Here is an 18,719-nt window from a genome sequence, read left to right on the forward strand (position 1 = left end):
AAAACTACGGAAGTGGAAGAATTTGGCAATTAAAATTGTGTGTGTGTGTGTGTGTGTGTGTGTGTGTGTGTGATGGGTCTGTATCTATCAACCACTATCTTAAGGAGAACCTTTTACATGACCATTTAACAATTCATGGATAATTTTGCCTGGCAGCAGCACATTCTGACAGATGAACATCTTTTCCCTCACCACACTCTGGATGATTGGTACTGCCTCGGTGTTAGTCGATATGTATTAAGTTTCTCCCTTGCTTGCTCTCGTACTCAGGGAGCACTTACTGTCTTTGTTAAGGACCTAGATTAATGGCTTTGTTTAAAGTGATGCATTAAGAAGACTTTCTTAAACCTCTGACAAGGATTTGGGTATGTTACTCTGTGTTACACCATTAATAAGTACAGATATAATTGCATCTAATATTTATAGCTTGCCGTATGCCAGGTACTTTATGCACATTATCTCATTAAATCGTCATAACAAGGAGGCAGGCATTATTATTATCTGCATTTTGGCAGAGAAGAAACGAAGGTTGACTTAGCCAAGGGCATACAGAAATTTAAAGGCAAGAAACCTACACACAAACCTAAGCATGTCAGTTGCTCGAGCACATGCAAGCTTTTAATTACTACCCTTTATTGCTTCTCATAAATTTCACAGTTCTCAGTTTTAATAATGTAAACATTCTCATTATTGACTTGATTTTTTTTTATCAGTCATGCAGACTTATGAATAATAAAAATATCCTACCTGGTAAAGTAGGCATTACTTATACAGCCAGTGAAATTAGCATACTGGGGACTGATGGGTGAGCCACCGAAGTAAAACTTCCTTTCACCAGCTTGTGTCTGTTCCACTTTCCCTTTTGTAGGGTTTTTACTCCCAAGTCTGCTCTTATCTACTATCAGTTCATATCTGCAAAGGAAAAAGCTTCTTTACACACCACACTGCTACTCTTTTACCTGGAGTTCCATTCTAGGTTGCAGGTTTTCTCATGGAATTGACATAGAACATTCTGGCTAGTGAAAAGATAACAATTTGCCGGACTCTTCGTGAGGTCTGGGATAAAATAGGTGAATATTTTTTTTAAGATTTTATTTATTTATTTGATAGAGAGAGCGAGAGAGCACAAGTGGGGGGAGCAGTAGAAGGAGAGGGAGAAGCAGGCTCCCCGCCCTGTAGGGACCCTGGGTCCATGACCTGAGCTTAACCATCTGAGCCACCCAGGTGCCCCAGGTGAATATTTTTATATGCAGAAAAGACTCTCCAAACCCCTAAAAACAAGAAGCTCAGATAATTAATTACAGTATTTTTTTTTTTTTTGTGGAAAAAGCAGAACGTAACTCATGGTGATTATTTAATTGCATTTGGGGAGCCTGTTTTCATTGTGAAGCATATGGAGTGGTTTTGAGCATAATTGGAAATGGAGTCTAGAAAGGCTGATTAATGTGTTTTTTTGTAATGGGAGGGCTCCACAAAAGTGGACATAGAATAGCAGCTGCCTACAACAGAAATTTATTTCTTATTCCAGAAATCTTTCTTCTTATGAAAAAGAAATTCATTATTACATATTTAAAAAATAAAGCTAGAGCTTTTAAAATGCAATAAATGTAGAGTTCTCAATTGCTTAATTAAAAATCGAAATGAAACCAATGTTTGCGGATCTCCTTCTATGTGCAAAACACTGCGCTCCATTCAGTGAGTACTGTGTGTAGGCACTTCCCTCAAGAAGGTTTGTAGCCTGTGGTTTTATTGGAAAAAACCCTTTATATTCCTGTTAAGTGATTATATAGTGATTTATGTCTTGAAAATTAATAGCAACTTCTTTTTAAAAGAATGAAGGTTGTTCCCTCTACCATTTTTTTTAAGCACTGGAAAAGCAATAGTCTATTATTCATAGTGGTCATTTAGCAGAATCATGCCCTACGAATAAAGGCATCTGGTGGGAAGAATATAAAGTGAGGAGCTGTACCTTGCGGGTGTGACAGAGGTAATGACGAAGTGGGACAGCCCGTCATTGTACTGCTTCTCGGCCGACCGCACCTTGATTCCCTTGACATCCATGACCACAGTGCCGTTATCCAACGAGATGGAGAACACATCCGACTGAAATTCAAGCACAAGGTTTTAAATGGGAAGGCCAGGGATCCAAAAGATGGACATGTTTACTTCATGGTATTGCTTAAAGGAACACCCAGTGTGTGGCAAGTTTGCTTGTGAAATGATTTCTATGAAAACAACAACGACAGAATATTGCTTATACTGGTGTCGTCGACAAAATTAGAAACATTTCAATGGAGAATTGAAGATTTCTGGTGATTTTGTCATGCTGAGAGTTGTCTCAGCGCTAACGCCTTCCCTAACTCGGGCATTGCTATTCTGTCTTTAGTCTCCCCTCTGGGAAAGGCGATACTCGAATCTCCTTGTGGATGTAGGTAGATGACCAGGCAAGGGTTAATTTGCCAGTTTGGCTTTTTAGGTGTTTTACTTTTCATCTATAGAGGTGGAAGAGAAATAGAAAAAGAGCACAAGTTAACAGTTCTTTTTCTGAATTTGCTTATTGATTGTTTAAAATATTGGTGAATTGATAACCTTGCTTCTCTTCCCTTACAGGGGCACTGACCTCTACAGTTGAGGGCACAGCCCTCAACATAATTACTTTTTTTGTGGACAAAAAGTGTTATTTAACTAACCATGGTAATCTGAGGCAGGTTTGATGGTGGAGGTCCTACAAAGTGCTTTGGATAAATTCTCACAGTTGCTACTGATTTAAATTGAATTCAATATAAATGTAACAGATACAAGGTAGTAAGTATGAAAAGAGCTGCTTTTACATATTATATTATGACCTGCTCTATCAGTGTACATATTGTTGATGACCTTTTCAGAGCTAAATTGGTTGGGTCTTGGGGTCACCAAACCTCTGGATATCTTATTTTATTTTTGAAATAATATATCTTTAGAAGGTGAGTTCAAGTGTTCTATAACCAGTCCAAGAACAGAGAAGTATGTTCCTTTTATTATTTTACAAAAAAGTCACATACGTATTTGTATATGTACACAGAGGTTCTTAACATTTTTTGTGCTATGCACTTTGGTGATATACACGGCCCTTTCAAAAGTAACATTTTAAAATGCATCAAACAAAATATCTAGGGATACAAAGGAAACCAATTACACTGAGATACAGTTTCAAAATATTAAGACAATAAATCTGTGATATAGTAATATATGTACTTCTTTATCAAAGTGTTAAATTATAAAATCTCTCAACAGACCTAATAACTACTGTAATTTAAAAGTAGCAATGAGCAAAACTGATATTTTGAGATATCTGTGGCAACTATTATTTGAAATGAAAAATACCTGTGATTTTTATTAATGATAAAGTAACAGGTTCTGCAAATATTACTGTGGTTTGTTGCTGACATTTGTAATTGAAGAAAATGCTAAATTTTAGTTTGAGAAAAATAAAATTAAAAAAAAAAATCTTAATTTTTTCTGACCTAGGTCCACAGACACACTGAATTTTCTCCCTGAACTACTGAGGGGTGGGTCTATGTATCCTAGGTTCAGAACTCCTGATATGCAATATACATAATTATAAAGTGTCTGAAATGAGGCATTCTGTGTGTGCTCATGTGAATCAAAATTAATCTGAATCGAAAATCACTTTTAACATGCTTAAACAGTATTTTTAATAGACAAAACAATTATCGCAAAAAAGTTCCCATAGGGAAAAAGAAATACTTACTCCTGAAGCATAATAGAATAGTAGCCCATTTGGCTGTAATGTTCGGAAATTAAAACCTCCTTCGAAGCCATCGAAGAAAGATATTTTCTGAACTGAAGCAATGAAACTCTGCCCATTGAAATATGCTCTGCGAGATATCTGCGTGGCAAAAAAAAGTGAATATAGTGTTTGTGATAATTGTCAAATGCTTAAAATGTCAATTTCTCACACAGCAAAGCCCTTGTTTACTGGTTTCTATATTAATAGTTTATGTTTTAACTTCCGGTTTATACTGAAATTCAGGCATGGTAACAGGTCCTTCTGTGTGCCTCTAGCTGATGAGGTTTTAGCTTCTCCACTTCCTCCACCCTGACTGAGTAAATATGCCCGCACAGCCTCTCTGGGCTTTCGAAGCCCCACCCATTGAAAACTGAAGCAAATGGACAAGTCACAGAGGAAGCCCCACATGCTTTTTTAGCTTAATGTTGCTCCTTTTTTTTTTAAGATTTTATTTATTTTTTTGACAGAGAGAGCGAGCACAAGCAGGGGGAGAGGCAGGCAGAGGCAGAAGGAGAAGCAGGCCTCTCATGGAGCAGGGAGCCCGATGCGGGGCTTGATCCCAGGACCCTGGGATCATGACCCGAGCCAAAGGCAGACTCTTAACGACTGAGCCATCCAGGCACTTCAATGTTTCTCCTTTTTGCTGGTGGCAGAAAGGAGTCCAAGGTGTACTTAAGCTCACAGAGAAGCTGAAAAAAGCTCTTCCAGCGTTTGAGAATGATAAGTTTTATGTCTATTTATTTGTGTATGTCTGTGTGTGTCTATTTATTAAAGTGCTTTTGATTGACTGGTACTTACAAGAGGGTCTTCTGGGCATCCATAACCAACTCCCAGGGTTTCTGTCTGCTCTAATAAATTGAAATCTTTCTTTTGGAACTGGAAACCCTTCATGCATCCTCTGAAGTTGACATCTAGGGGAAGGTGCGCTCTGAGGGTCCTGGAAAAGAAAATTAGTCTTCAGTGATATGATGATGTTGATGTTACCCTGCATATGTGGGATATGAAATTTGATTTTATTTATAGTCATGTTTAGTAGCTTTGTAATTATTCATATCCTCATGCTTTCTTTCATAAGCACACAGTAATGTCTAATCTTTGCCTATAGAACAGCTTTATTCTGCATCAAGCCAATTTGTTTACTTCTTTATAGTTTTCAAGATACTTTAACTTACATTAGCTCATTTCATGTTGATAAAAATTCTGTGATATAAAAGGAAAGGCTATTATTTCCCTTTTACAGATGATTAATAGATTGAACCATACGGAACTGATGTATTTTAGGTCAAAAATGGTCAACTCTTGGCAACTTCACATGGTTTAACCTATAAAATGAAACTAAGAAACATCAAAATCTTTTTATTTGTTTGTTTTTGTTTTTGTTTTTTTTTAATGTCACAAGTGGTAAGTTAGGATTTGAATCTAGGTCTTCAGTCTTCCACTAATCCATTCCCAAGTGAATTGGATTAAAGTCATGAACTCATCTTCTTGGCTTTTTTGAAACACACTATAATCAACTAAGGCTAGAGGAATATTCTAGTGAATGTTGAGCTTTTGGATTAATAGGAAAGTAAGAAATCTTTTATCTTTGAAATCAGGGATGACATTTTGATTTGTACTGTAATCCCAGTACCTATCATTATGCCTAGTATATAGGAGGCGCCCAAGAGCATATTATCAAATATTGAATGACTATGAAATTAGTTTTGATCAAATTACAATGGTTTCAATGCATTTTAAATGAACACTGGCAAACTAAAGAATAACAGTCCCACTATATTCTCTTCCATTAAGATCACACCTAGAGGACTGTGGTAACTAACAGTTTGGGGTATACAATGACAACCATAACAGTTAAAAGTCCCATGTGGAGTTGTTGAAGGAGCTAAGAGGGTATCTAATTTGGAAAAGAAGTTTGAGGTTGGGGCCTCATCCCAGACCAATTAGAATTTCTGGAGAGTGGTTATGTGTAATGGTGTTTATAAAAGTTCTCCAGGTTATTCTAAGGAGAACTAGGGTTGAGAATGACCAGGCTGGAATATCCTAAAGTTGCCTCTCAGTTTCAAGGGTGTCTGATGCTATGACTTGATTGTAATAAGAGATAAATTTTTAAATACATGAGAATAAAACTGTAATGATACATAATTCATAACCCCTTGGATAAGCTTAAAAATGTTTGTAACCTCAGATGCTATTTGAGAGTTCAAAGAAGCTTAAATTAAGACTGAAATAAAAGTAAAGGGACACAATTCTTCATTTTCACACAATACACATGCTCTGTCTTTCCGTTTGCAGATAAGAAATATCACATTAGACTTAGACTATGTTCTAAGATTAAAGACTAAAGAAACCTGTAGATCTCATCTAGAAGATGCTAATTTAAGGAGGTCATGAGGGTACATGAGTGTGTGTGCATGTGCCTGTGTGCATGCCTAGAAGCAGCAAGTGGGAATGCCTTAAACTTTTACTAGACCTCTCCTGGATGGTGAATACTCAGCCCAGTACATCATTAGGAACAACAGCTAATTAACAAAAACAGCTTACCTGGATTGTAAAATTTCTGGGGGAGCCCCTCCAATGTATATGTCTGTAAAAGGTATCTTCATCTTTTCATTGTCCATGCTCTTGACATGTCGTCTGTCAACCACCAAAATCATTTTCTTATCGTTGTGGTAAATGATTGAGATCTAGGAGACATAATATATAGTTAAGTCTTGATCATTGTTTAATAATCAACTTTTTGAAGATGACTATATAGTTTAATTATTCTGGTTATAACAGCTGGGCCCCCATGTTCTTCTGCTTGTTTGTTCACAAAATGGGGAATAGATATGCCTTTCTTATAGACATGAACACTTATACTTAAATAACCAGAAGCTCACATTTTCTGGAGAAGGATTACCATATGTAGAAGGAGCTAGACCAAAAAATATTTTTGTCAGGAGACCAGTTGTTTTCTTTTGCCCCTTTGAGGGGATTCAGGAAAAAACTATAAACAGGGAACTTTTGGACCCAGACTGCATGTTACCAGGTGTCATTGTTTTAGTGACACAGTGAAAAGCTTTAATGATTCTGCCAAAATGCTAGTCAGCAATATAGTTAAAATATTCTTCTATTGTAGACCATCCTCATGGAGGCCATGAAATTTGAACTGAAAAGAGAAATATAGCCTCCTACTCTCTGCATTTTGTTTTAACTTAAAAGATATGCATTTTATACATTTTACTCAATTGTAGATTCAAAGTAGTTGTTGATGAAAATAGATGAAGTATATTATCAGTACGCTGTACAACTGTTTCAAAGTTAAAGAGCATTCCTTGTGGGCTCTCTTTATAAGGAAATCTGTGCTAGTATTTTCTAAATTCTGGATAAATGCTTTACAAGGAAATTCTCTATTTGCTTACCATCTACTCTTTTTACATTTAGTAGTGCTCAAAGGATACATTTAAAAATGGCTGTGTGTCTACACTCTGGCATTTTCAACAGATGTATAAAAGAATCTTATGGAGTGCCATTGTAATCAAGACACCGAGCAGGAGTCTTTTGGTCAATGAAGCAATTAAAATGAATCTTCCAGTGACTCTTTCATTAGAAAACATCAATATGACAAAAACATTCATTCTTTTAAAGCAAATGTTATCCTGGAGTTGAGTAGATGGGGTCCTTCAGTTGGATTTTAGAAGTACAGGTGTTCAGTTTAATTACTTTCCCACCTATGTCATTTGACCATCTGATTAGATCAATAGGTCTAAGTACAAGTAAAACAAAACAAACAAACCACACAAATTGCAATATTTATACCTCATGGTATTTTGCATCATTAATTTGAGCTCTCTTTGATGTGTCCTCAAGATGCACAGGGCCATTGCTAAATCCAAAGTCATAGAACACATGTAGGTAACCATTGCGCATTTCCAAGCTGAAAAACATACTCTGTGGAGAGAAAGAAGAAATTATGAGATACAAACAACGGCTATTATGAAAGTGCAGATTTAGCTGAATTTGAGAATAACACTGTATTCTTTATTATTGAAACTGAAGACTAAGGAAGTCTCATGAAATTCTTATTATAAAATTAAAATCGCGACTCCATCCCTATCAGCAGTTAGGTCTCACATTAATATACCAAAGTGTTAATATTCATACACAATTTAAAACAGCTATCTTCTGCTTCTTATTTACCTGATGAATTAATGAAATTTTAAGTTTATCTTATTGACCTTTTAAAAATCTTGAAAACGTCTGAAAATTATAACAGGCTAACAGATGTGAGTGCATTTCATTTTAAGAGGAAAATTAGCAATACTGAAAAATAATTCCAAGGTTTGCTGAGAAGAATATGAAAAAATTATCAGCAAATATAGATATAAGAAAAAGGACATTATTTGGAAACACTGGATGTATGTAAATAAACGTGAAATGATTATGCACTTGGACCATATGATGTTCAAGAACAAAGTCATTCTGTAACACTCAGGTATCTTACTGGTCAGGCCTGCTTGTTTTGGAAGATAGTTTGCAGACAGAAGAACTGAATGGATTTGAAAAATAAGGTATTGTGGCAAGGTTCCTATTTATCAGAAAGTGATCTCTTGAGTGGAGTTTGTATTCTCCTGAGAAATGGAAAATGATAAATTAGGGGAAAGAAAGAAAATATTTCAACTTCCATTTATACTAATTTAAAAACTCTTAAAATGGAGAAAAAGTTAACTTTTAGTATTTAATACATGGACTGAGCTGGGCCTTCATTTTCTTCTTTGGACAGGTTTTCATGGGCTTCACATGGTATGTGAGGCTTTGAGAGCACAGTTTCACACTTGAAGCCTGGCGGTGGCCCCTCACCCATTTCTTTGCTTTTAGCCCTATTGCGGTTTATTGCAGTTTAGGTGTGCCTGGTTACACAGACTTACATGTGAGAAGACTTAAATAATAGAATATTTATAATGATTTTCTTTTGAGATGCAGTGATGTGAAAATATTTTTGAGACACTGATGTTTGCAAATTACTTCTTGCAAATGACTAAAAATGCTGTCAAGTTTAAGGAGGGTTACACATTTTCTTTATAAAATGAGTAATTATAAATTTGTTGACCTTCATTTGTCATGACAAATGTCTTTCAGTACTATGAAACTTACTGGTTATTTAAAAAAATACTTGATCTCTCATTTCAAGGGAGGGGTATTATTATAACAATGCATGAAAAATAACTCTTTAAAATTTTTGTTATTTTTTATTTTAATTCCAGTATAGTTAACAAGCAGTATTATATTAGTTTCAGGCATACACTATAGTGATTCAACACTTCCATACATCAGCTGGTGCTCATCACAACAGGTGCACGCCTTAATTCCCATCTCGCATCCCCCCACACACTTACCCTTTGGTAACCATCAGTTTGTTCTCAATAGTTGAGTCTGTTTCTTGGTTTGTGTGTGTGTGTGTGTGTCTCTCTCTTTTCTTTCCCCTTTGCTTGTTTGTTTTGTTCCTTAAATTCCACTTGTGAGTGAAATCATATGGTATTTGTCTTTCTCTGACTGACTTATATTGCTTAACATTATATTCTCTAGCTCCATCCATGTCATTGCAAATGGCAAGATTTTATTCTTTTTTAAGGTTGAATAATATTCCATTGTATATATAAACCACATCTTCTTTATTCATGCACCTATCATTGGACACCTGGGCTGCTTCCATAACTTGGCTATTGTAGATAATGGTGCTATAAACATAGGGGTGCTTGTCTTCCTTTGAATTAGCATTTTTGTATTTTTTGGGTAAATACCCAGTAGTGATCCCTGGATCAAAGGGTAGTTCTATTTTTAATTTTTTGAGGAACCTCCATACTGTTTTCCACAGTGGCTGCATCAGTTTGCATTCCCACCAACAGTGCAAGAGGGTCCCTTTTTGTTCACTTCTTTACCAACACCTGTTTCTTGTGTTTTTGACTTCAGCCATTCTGACATGTGTGAGGTGATACCTCATTGTAGTTTTTCTTTCTTCTCATTGTAGTTTTGATTTGCATTTCCCTGATGATGAGTGAGATTGAGATCTTTTCATGTGTCTGTTGGCCATCTGGATGTTTTCTTTGGAGAAATGTCTGTTCATGTCTTCTGCCCATTTTTAAATTGGATTATTTGTTTTTTTGGGTGTTGAGTTGTATCTGTTCTTTATATATTTTGGATACTAACCCTTTATCAGATATGTCATTTGGAAATATTTTCTCCCATTCCATAGGCTGCCTTTGAGTTTTGTTGCTTGTTTCCTTCACCGTGCAGAAGCTTTTTATTTTGATGTAGTCCCAATAGTTTACTTTTGCTTTTTTCCCTTGCCTAAGGAGACACAGCTAGAATAATGTTGCTATGGCCAATGTCAGAGACATTACTGCCTGTTATCTCTTCTAGAATTTTTATGGTTTCAGGTCTCACATTTAGGTTTTTAACCCATTTTGAGTTTATGTTTGTGTATGGTTTAAGAATGTGGTCCAGTTTCATTCTTTTGCATGTAGCTGTCCAGTTTTCCCACCACCATTTGTTGAAGAGACTGTCTTTTCCCCATTGTGTATTCATTTACCCTTTGTTGAAGATTAATTGACCATAGAGTTGTGAGTTTATTTCTGAGTTTTCCATTCTGTTCCATTGATCTATGTGTCTATTTTTGTGCCAGCACCATACTGTTTTGATTACTGCAGCTTTGTAATATAACTTGCACTGGAATTATGAGACCTCTGGTTTTGTTTTTCTTTTTCAAGATTGCTTTGGCTATTCAGGGTCTTTTCTGGTTCCATACAAATTTTAGGATTTTTTTTTAGTTTTGTGAAAAATGCTGTTGGCATTTTGATAGGGATTCCATTAAATCCATAGACTGCTTTGAGTAGTATAGACTTTTAACAATATTTATTCTTCTAATCCATGAGCATGGAATGTCCTCCTATTTAATTTCTTTCATCAGTGTTTTATAGTTTTCAGAGTACAGACCTTTCGCCTCTTTGGTTAAGTTTATTTCTAGATATTTTATTATTTTTGGTGCAATTACAAATGAGATTTTTTTCTTAATTTTTCTTTCGGTTGCTTCATTATTAGTGTATAGGAATGCAACAGATTACTGAAGAGAAAGTAACTTTCTTGAAGAAAGTTGTACTCTGGAGAGATGGTTTTTAAAAAACATATTTGTAAAATTTTCTATTGTTAAATGAATTTGTTGATGAAAACAATGTATACTATCTATAAAAACTCTCATATCTGCACTATTAAAATAATTTTAGAAAAAAATTTCTAACCTGTTTAAAAATATTTTATTTTTATTTATTTATTTATTTTTTAATATTATTATCAGGTTTCCAGTGTTTTTTTTTTCTTTTTATTTACTTATTCATGAGAGACAGAGAGAGAGAGAGAGAGAGGCAGAGGGAGAAGCAGGCTCCCAAGGAGCAGGGAGCCTGATGCGGGACTCGATCCCAGGACCCTGGGATCATGACCTGAGCCGAAGGCAGATGCTTAACCATCTGAGCCACCCAGGCACCCTAAAAATATTTTAAATAAAGATTTCAATGGTCTTGAGTTCTTTTGCTAAAGTTTATCAAATGATGCAACATCTGATTAGCTAGCAAGAACTGACATCAGAAAAGATGGAAACATACCAGCCAAATTCAAAGAAAACTTTTGCCAATTAGTGAAAAAGACTGAAAAATGGTATTATGATTTAGTAAGCATAGCCAGTGATACACATCTTACGTGTTTATTTTTGAGGTACTTTGTTCAGTTTTGACAGTCAATAAAACTTAGTATTGAAATCAACTGGACTTAAGATAAGACTTTTGAGTAACTGTATCTCAAAGACTTAATGAGACTTCCAAAAAACATAGACATATTTAATTACATTGTTTTTACTAACACTGCTATTAATATTTATACCATTAACAAATAGAAAATAATTTTATTTTATTTCATCTTTATTTTAAAGTTGTATTTATTTTTATTCAATATTTTATCTTTATACAAATTGTCTCTTATTCCTAGTTTTGAATATTATCTCTATAATAAAATATGGAATATTATTATGAAAAATCATTAATAAAGTACATTATTTCACACTTTGATGTATATCATTAATAAAGAAATGCATATATTTATAGTAAGCATGCTATTGTTTTTTAACTGATATAGGCATATGATGTAAAAAAGTCAGTGCTAAATTTCTGCAGACACACTACCCACCTAGATCTTGGTGCTGATTTTCTGCAAGATTCCCTAATTTATTAAAGGGGGTTATATTTAACATACATCCAAAAATGCATTTCAGAGCTGCAGTAATTACTTATTACTGACATCACTTCCCTAAAGAAAAAGAAATCCAATTTTGCTTTCTAAACGAAAACTTCAGGTTGGTGGCATGACATACTCAACCTGGGAAGGTTCCTAGGAATATGCATAGAAGAAAGTAGAGGATATAACAGAGAAGATAAAGGACTTTTATTTTTACTCACTCCATTGACCATCAGGAGCACAAGGCCATTGTCAGCTGGTGTTCGAACTTCTATGTCAAAGCGAGTCACCTGACCGAATTTCCCCCTCCTTGTGATATCCCTTACCACGGCGTAACTAGAGCCATCGAAGAAGTAGCTGGCGGCCCGACTCTGAGTGAAGGCCAGTTTATCTCTGAAATAAAAATGCAAGGATCATAAGAACATGACAGTTTGCATTACGCTTTTCACATGAGGCCTTTTCATCCCAATGTCATGACATCTTCCATGGACCTTACAGCATTTAAATATGTGGAATTTAAGAAACAAAACAGATGAACATAGGGGGAAAAAAAGAGAGGCAAACCAGAAACCAGAAAACTATAGAGAACAAACTGAGGATTGCTGGAGGGGCGGTGGTGGGGGGAGACGGGCTGGAGGGATAATAGGCATTAAGGAGGGCACTTGCTGTGATGAGCACTGGGTGTTGTAAGTGATGAATCACTAAATTCTACACCTGAAGCTAATATTACACTGTATGTTAACTAACTGGAATTTAAATAAAAACTTGAAAAAAAAATAAACAAAGTTACGATGTCTACATGGAAGACATGGAGAAGTATTTACAGGTAAGTTAAATGAATGGTTTTATTTTTTATTTTTTAAATTTTTTAGTTTCAGGTTTAGAATTTAGTGATTCATCCCTTACATACAACACTCAGTGCTCATCACAGAAAGTGTCCTCCTAATGCCTATCACTCATCTAGGCCATCCGCCTGCCCACCTCCCCCCAGCAACCTTCAGTTTGTTCTCTATAGGTAAGAGTTTGTTTTCTGGTTTGCCTCTCTCTCTCCCGCCCCGTGTTCATCTGTTTTATTTCTTAAATTCCACATATGAGTGAAACATACGGTATTTGTCTTCCTCTGACTGACTTATTTTGCTTAGCACTATACTCTCTAGATCCATTCACATTGTTGCAAATGGCAAGATTTCATTGTATTCCATTGTGTGTGTGTGTGTGTGTGTGTGTGTGTGTGTGTGTATACCACATCTTCTTTATCCTAATGAGTTATTTTGAATGGATTTCTTTTCTACCCTTTGTGCTAAGACAACAGAAGTTTCCAGTCTCTGGAATCCTTTTTTTTTTTTTTTAAGATTTTATTTATTTGTCAGAGAGAGAGAGCACAAGCAGGGGGAGGGACAGGCAGAGGGAGAAGCAGGCTCCCCGATAACCAAGGAGCCCGATGCAGGGCTCAATCCCAGGATCAGGGACCATGACCTGAGCCGAAGGCAGCAGTCAGCTGCCTTAGTCAGCTTCACTGACTAAGCCACCCAGGTGCCCCATAGCCTCTGGAATCCTCAATTAAAGCTGCAAACAAGTTGTTTAACACTTTTAATAATTGTACATGATCTTCTGTGATAGAGAAGAACTGATATGATTTTTGCAGGCATGATTATTATGCAATTTCAAGACTGGTTTCCCCAAAGAAAAAATTGAGAACCTGAATATTGATCCGCATTTGTTTCATCTGCTGCTCTCACATGGCTATCAAAGTCTTTAGTACTCTTAACACTTTCTTACCTGGCACAGGGTACTGACTTGGAGGGATCCATGTTATAGATGTGCTTAAAGTTGTACAAGCTGATCACATCATTATTCAAAGTGGCTAATTCCAGGCAGCCAACGAAGCCAGGCAGGTTTAAGCTTGCTGGGAGCTGTGCAACAGACAAAGTCAATTACCCCATGATCGCATTTCACCCAGATGATACAGAACAGACAATGGGATAGATAATGGGTCAAGGGGAACTGCCCATATATATAAATATCTTTCTAGACCTGTGTCTCCTCTGGGCCAGATAATTTAGATAAACAATGACTTTTCAGTTGTGCATATATAGTAGAGAGAATGGGATTTGTTGAGTATATACTATGTATCAGTCACATACTGAACAGCGAATTCAGTACCAAAATCAATTCTTTCAGCAGCTCTTTGCAGTAGGTATTCCTGTTTTCATATTAACAGAAGGAAAGTAATTCTCAGAGAGGTTCAATAATATGCCTGTAACTCATAAGTAAGAGCCTTGGGATCGAAATCCTACATCAACTCCCTATCTCCCTATCTGGGCCTTTCATTTACTTGCCCTTCACCAGGTCTCATACTCCAGCCTAGGTCCACCCCTTTCCTCATCCCAAGTATTTTATTTCATGTCTATATTAGTTGAAATAACTGAGGTATTGAAATGTCATTGTGAACCTAGCAAACCCACAAGGTCCACACACTCTTGCAGTAGTGGGTGGGGGTAACATCAATTACATATACATGTATCTGAATGAAATGAATTGATATTCAAGTGTTAGCTACAGCTTGAAAGCACTTGACACCATGAAAATATGGGTAGCAGAGACCAGATTTATATACCAGATTTATAGAAATATCAAGATTTCTATCCCACCCCCAAATCTTTGTAGGTTTTATGGATTTTTAAAAAGCAATCAGTGTAGATTTTCAGTAAGTCCAAATCTGGCTGGATAGCTTACCTTGAAGTTTGAAGGCACGCCACCAACATAAAACACAGTGTCCTCAGGGTCCAGGTCCAACAAGGAGTCATCTCCCACAAATTCTCCCTTTTTAATAAACTTTTCCTCTGCAGTGCTACTTAGACTTGGGACTGTCAAAAACACCTTTCCATGTTTTCCTACCCTGTTAAGAATTTTCAGTCTTTATTAGCCAGATAATTTGTAGAAAATATGTTTTTTTAAATGTCAAAATGTGAATGTTCCCTCATCACAAAATTGGTGATTTGACTTTATCACATGTGTAAGCTTTTACAGAATGTCAACAATCAATGGAAAGAGGAAAAAGAAGACATTCCATCTTGGAAATAACGCATGGATTGGCCAGATAAAAAGATCGAATAATCAGATTGCTCTTTAGAAATGATGAGTATTTTTTTTCTAATCTTTTGTTTTCCACTTAGGTATTTGCGAAGGACTATAGGAATAATGGAGAAAAAGAGGAGCAACAATAAAGGGAAGAAAATGCTATTTAAACATCCACAGGAAGACTGTGTGTGTGCGTGCGTGTGTGTGTGCATGCGTGCATGCATGTGTTCAACAGATTTCTTATGAAATGTGCACAGAAGCCATGTTCACTTTACCTTTCAATCTTGACAATGCTGAAGTAGGCAGGCCAGGAACTGACGGGTTTGGAGTCCAGGGGAATTTCTACATCCTTAGCTCCCAAATTATAAATGTATACCAGGTTATCGTTTTTGATTGCAAGACCCATGTATTCTTTTTTGGCCTGAAATGTCAAGAAGTCACTTAAATACAATCCATATGAATGAACATCATATTTTGTTTTCATTTCTTTAGAAGACAATCATCAAACCAAGTGCTTGGCTGTCTCCAAGGCAAATCCATCCTGAATTATTATGAAGTTTCTGTTAGATTGGGCAGTGCCTCTTCCTTTCCAGCCTCCCTGTGGCTACATCAGTCTGCTGCCCCCTTGTGCGTGTCCAAGTGCATCCCGGACAGGGAGGCAGGCAACTGCAGGCTTGTGGACATTCGATGGCTTCCAGGAGTGTGCTAATCCTGTCTGGTTAACCCAGGGACATAATGCAGCCTGCTGATACCAATTGCTCTGCCTCTTCAAACAGGGTGCAGCATCAAACATAATAGAGGACTCTGTGTCCCCAGAGTCCTTGAAATGCTACATTCAATGAGCAGTATGAGGCTGATAATGAAGCAGCCCCAGAAATATCCCACACAAAGAAGGAATTACTTGTCTTTAAATCACTACTTCAGTCTTGGCATTAAAGTGATCTGTACTTTTGAGTTACCAGAATGGGAATTTTGTTTGTGTGCATAGGTAGTTTTGTTTTAAGGCAAGAGAAAAGCACTTGTCTTTCCTTTGAATATTATTCTCTCTTTTCAAATGTCATGTTCCCCTGGGTGTTATATGCAATTGATGAATTATTGAACTCTACATCTGAAACTAATGATGTACTCTATGTTGGCTAATTGAATTTAAATTAAAAAAAGGAAAAAGTTAAAAAAATAAATAAATTTACTAGGAAAAAAAAACCATGTCCTGCTCTTACGTGTTTGCTTCCGAGGTACAGGATGAAGCGGTCTGTAGCCCCAGCCAGCTCTGACTGCTTCACGGGGGGAGGTTTCATGTACAGGCTCAGGGACGTGAAGGTCTTTAAGTCATCCATACTGGTTTTGGGGTGCACCTCAACTGCTGACTGGCCATCAAACATCATGGAGACTTGGATCTGGAGTTACAGAATGTTTCTGTTAAAAGCACCCTGCAGAAATGGGCACAGCTCTCTCCCATGGTTCCCAACGGGCTTTCCTCAGTCTTTATGGGCTCTCTGAGCCCTCCTCCCTTCCTTGTCCTTGTTTTCTGATGTCCTCACCTTGTGGGAGAAAGGGGTCAAGGCAGATGATAATATCGTCATTTAAATTTTAAAGTGGGGTGAAAGGAAGCCAAAAAAGCTTGACAAAGCAGATCCACGATGAGGATAAATACAAACTCCACAGTTAACTACACACTTGGTTGGAGTGAACTAAACAGCTTGACGGGATTCCTGGTCGGTTATACAATTCATGAGGCCCATAAAATTAACAACGACTAATTGATCAGGAGAAGTGTAACTCATCTTGGGTACTAATACAGCTAAAACTTTCTCCTCAGGGTCTTCAAAAGAGGAACATGAAGTAAGGCTGTGAGTAACAGCCTTGAGCACGCCTGGACTGTTGGGAGGGTTCTAGACGCAGCTTTGGAGTCTTAGGGCCTTGAAACCTGGTTTTGCCTCTTTCTAGTTATGTAACCATGAGCAAGTCACTTAACCTGCAGTTTCTTCAACTGTAAAGGGCTGACAAAAAAATTTGCTGAATGAAATAAGATAACAACTAAAAAGTACTTTCCAGCTCCTGGCTCTATCATCATTATAACTGTAAAGAGGAGTTCATTAAGATGGTTCTTATAATAATTCTTAGAAAGGCATCAAAACAAAGCACAATTTAGTAGATGTATTTCTGAGAGTCCCCAAATGATAAGCTGAGCTGATCTAGTTCAGGGTGATCTTCTGAGTATTCAGAAGTGGAAGGACTTTTTATATCCATGCCACTCACGCAAATATTTCTGAATAATTAGATGTATTGACATCCATTATTTAATATGGATTTGGTTAATACTGATGGTCAGTAAACTCAAGATTATATTCCCAAGTGCCTAGAATACAGCTGTCCGTTGCTCGTTGAGTAAAAATCATCATCTTAATAAACAATCAAACAGTTCATGGAATTAAAGCCTTTTTGTTTGGTAAAAATTGAGTCTGAGAAGGAAATATATCTGCACAGAAAGCATCTTACTTCGGGGAGCCAAGTGGGCTCCCAAAGGCATTGCCAAGACTCTCTTAGGAAATGGTTTTAGGTGATTAAGTTCCCCAAATTCTTCTGCACTTAAATCAAATTACCAGAAAGCACTCACAGAAACCTAGCTTTGGAAATAATGTTTCTTTACGCTAAGTTTTCTTGAAACGCTCCCCAAAGTATCTAACAAAGGTAATTTGTGGTGTGGGACCAATTATCACATATCATTTAAAAGTTGGATATATTTACCAATAATAATCTCCTCCATTACAAAATAGTTTATTTCCAACTCTTCTTTCTGTGAGTAGTTAGGGCCCATGGTCTGTTCAGGCCAATTCGCAATTGAGAAAATAAAACCATATAATTCGGCTGTAAAAATGATGCCGTTCTATACATTAATAAAAAATAAATGAAAAAGAGGGCCAAGAATGAGCCCTATTTACCACACTGAAAACGTTAATTGAGTTTTGGTGTCGCCGTGTGGCTTCCGCATCTCAGGACAGGGCCTCTGCTGAGATTGTTCAGTTTAGGTGGTCTGTGATTCCTCGGTGATGCCTGTGGAGGGGTCCTTGAAGGCTCCCTATTATCAGTGTTATACCAGAGAATTCCTTGAAGAGGTAGATGGGCAAGATTATTCCACATAGTAATTGCACTAAAACACCTATTCAAATAATTAATAATAATAACAAGATTAAATCAAGTCTTCTATTGGTGTTCGCTTTACTCAATTTCTTTTGCTCTATGAGCTTTGTTGACTAGGTTAACCCTGTGACTCTTAATCTTGGCTATCCGTAAGAATCACGTGGAAGCTTTTAAAAAATACAGGTACTGAGCCCGTCCTCTATAGAGAGCCTGATAGATGGCTATGAGGTTGGGACTGGGAACCAGTTTCATTTTCAGAGCTCCTCGTGCAATTCCAATGAACAGATCCAGATGGTGCTTAGAACTATTGAAGTGGACGGGGCACCTGGGTGGCTCAGGGCGTTTAACATCTGCCTTCGGCTCAGGTCGTGATCCCAGCGTCCTGGGATCGAGCCCTGCATCGGACTCCCCGCTCAGCGGGGAGTCGGCTTCTCCCTCTGCCTCTGCC

At 36.9% G+C, this 18,719-nt stretch overlaps 1 protein-coding gene across 1 annotated transcript in view; it reads right to left on the minus strand.

Annotated features, from left to right (window-relative positions):
* The window catches only part of LAMA4 (laminin subunit alpha 4), a 147,553-nt gene that overhangs the window by 18,184 nt on the left and 110,650 nt on the right, over positions 1-18,719 (minus strand). The window contains exons 19-29 of the mRNA XM_025864441.2: positions 16,351-16,527; positions 15,406-15,551; positions 14,786-14,948; positions 13,829-13,962; positions 12,271-12,442; positions 7,589-7,720; positions 6,332-6,474; positions 4,589-4,727; positions 3,752-3,889; positions 1,970-2,103; positions 748-912 (exon numbers count right to left, since the gene is read on the minus strand). Of these exons, the coding sequence (XP_025720226.1) occupies positions 748-912; positions 1,970-2,103; positions 3,752-3,889; positions 4,589-4,727; positions 6,332-6,474; positions 7,589-7,720; positions 12,271-12,442; positions 13,829-13,962; positions 14,786-14,948; positions 15,406-15,551; positions 16,351-16,527 (1,643 nt within the window). The remainder of the gene's footprint in view (positions 1-747; positions 913-1,969; positions 2,104-3,751; positions 3,890-4,588; positions 4,728-6,331; positions 6,475-7,588; positions 7,721-12,270; positions 12,443-13,828; positions 13,963-14,785; positions 14,949-15,405; positions 15,552-16,350; positions 16,528-18,719) is intronic.

This window comes from Callorhinus ursinus, unplaced genomic scaffold (genome assembly GCF_003265705.2).
Source record: "Callorhinus ursinus isolate GAN/ISIS: 27379988/994484 unplaced genomic scaffold, GSC_fseal_2.0 scaffold6, whole genome shotgun sequence".
NCBI classification, from domain to species: Eukaryota; Metazoa; Chordata; class Mammalia; order Carnivora; family Otariidae; genus Callorhinus; species Callorhinus ursinus.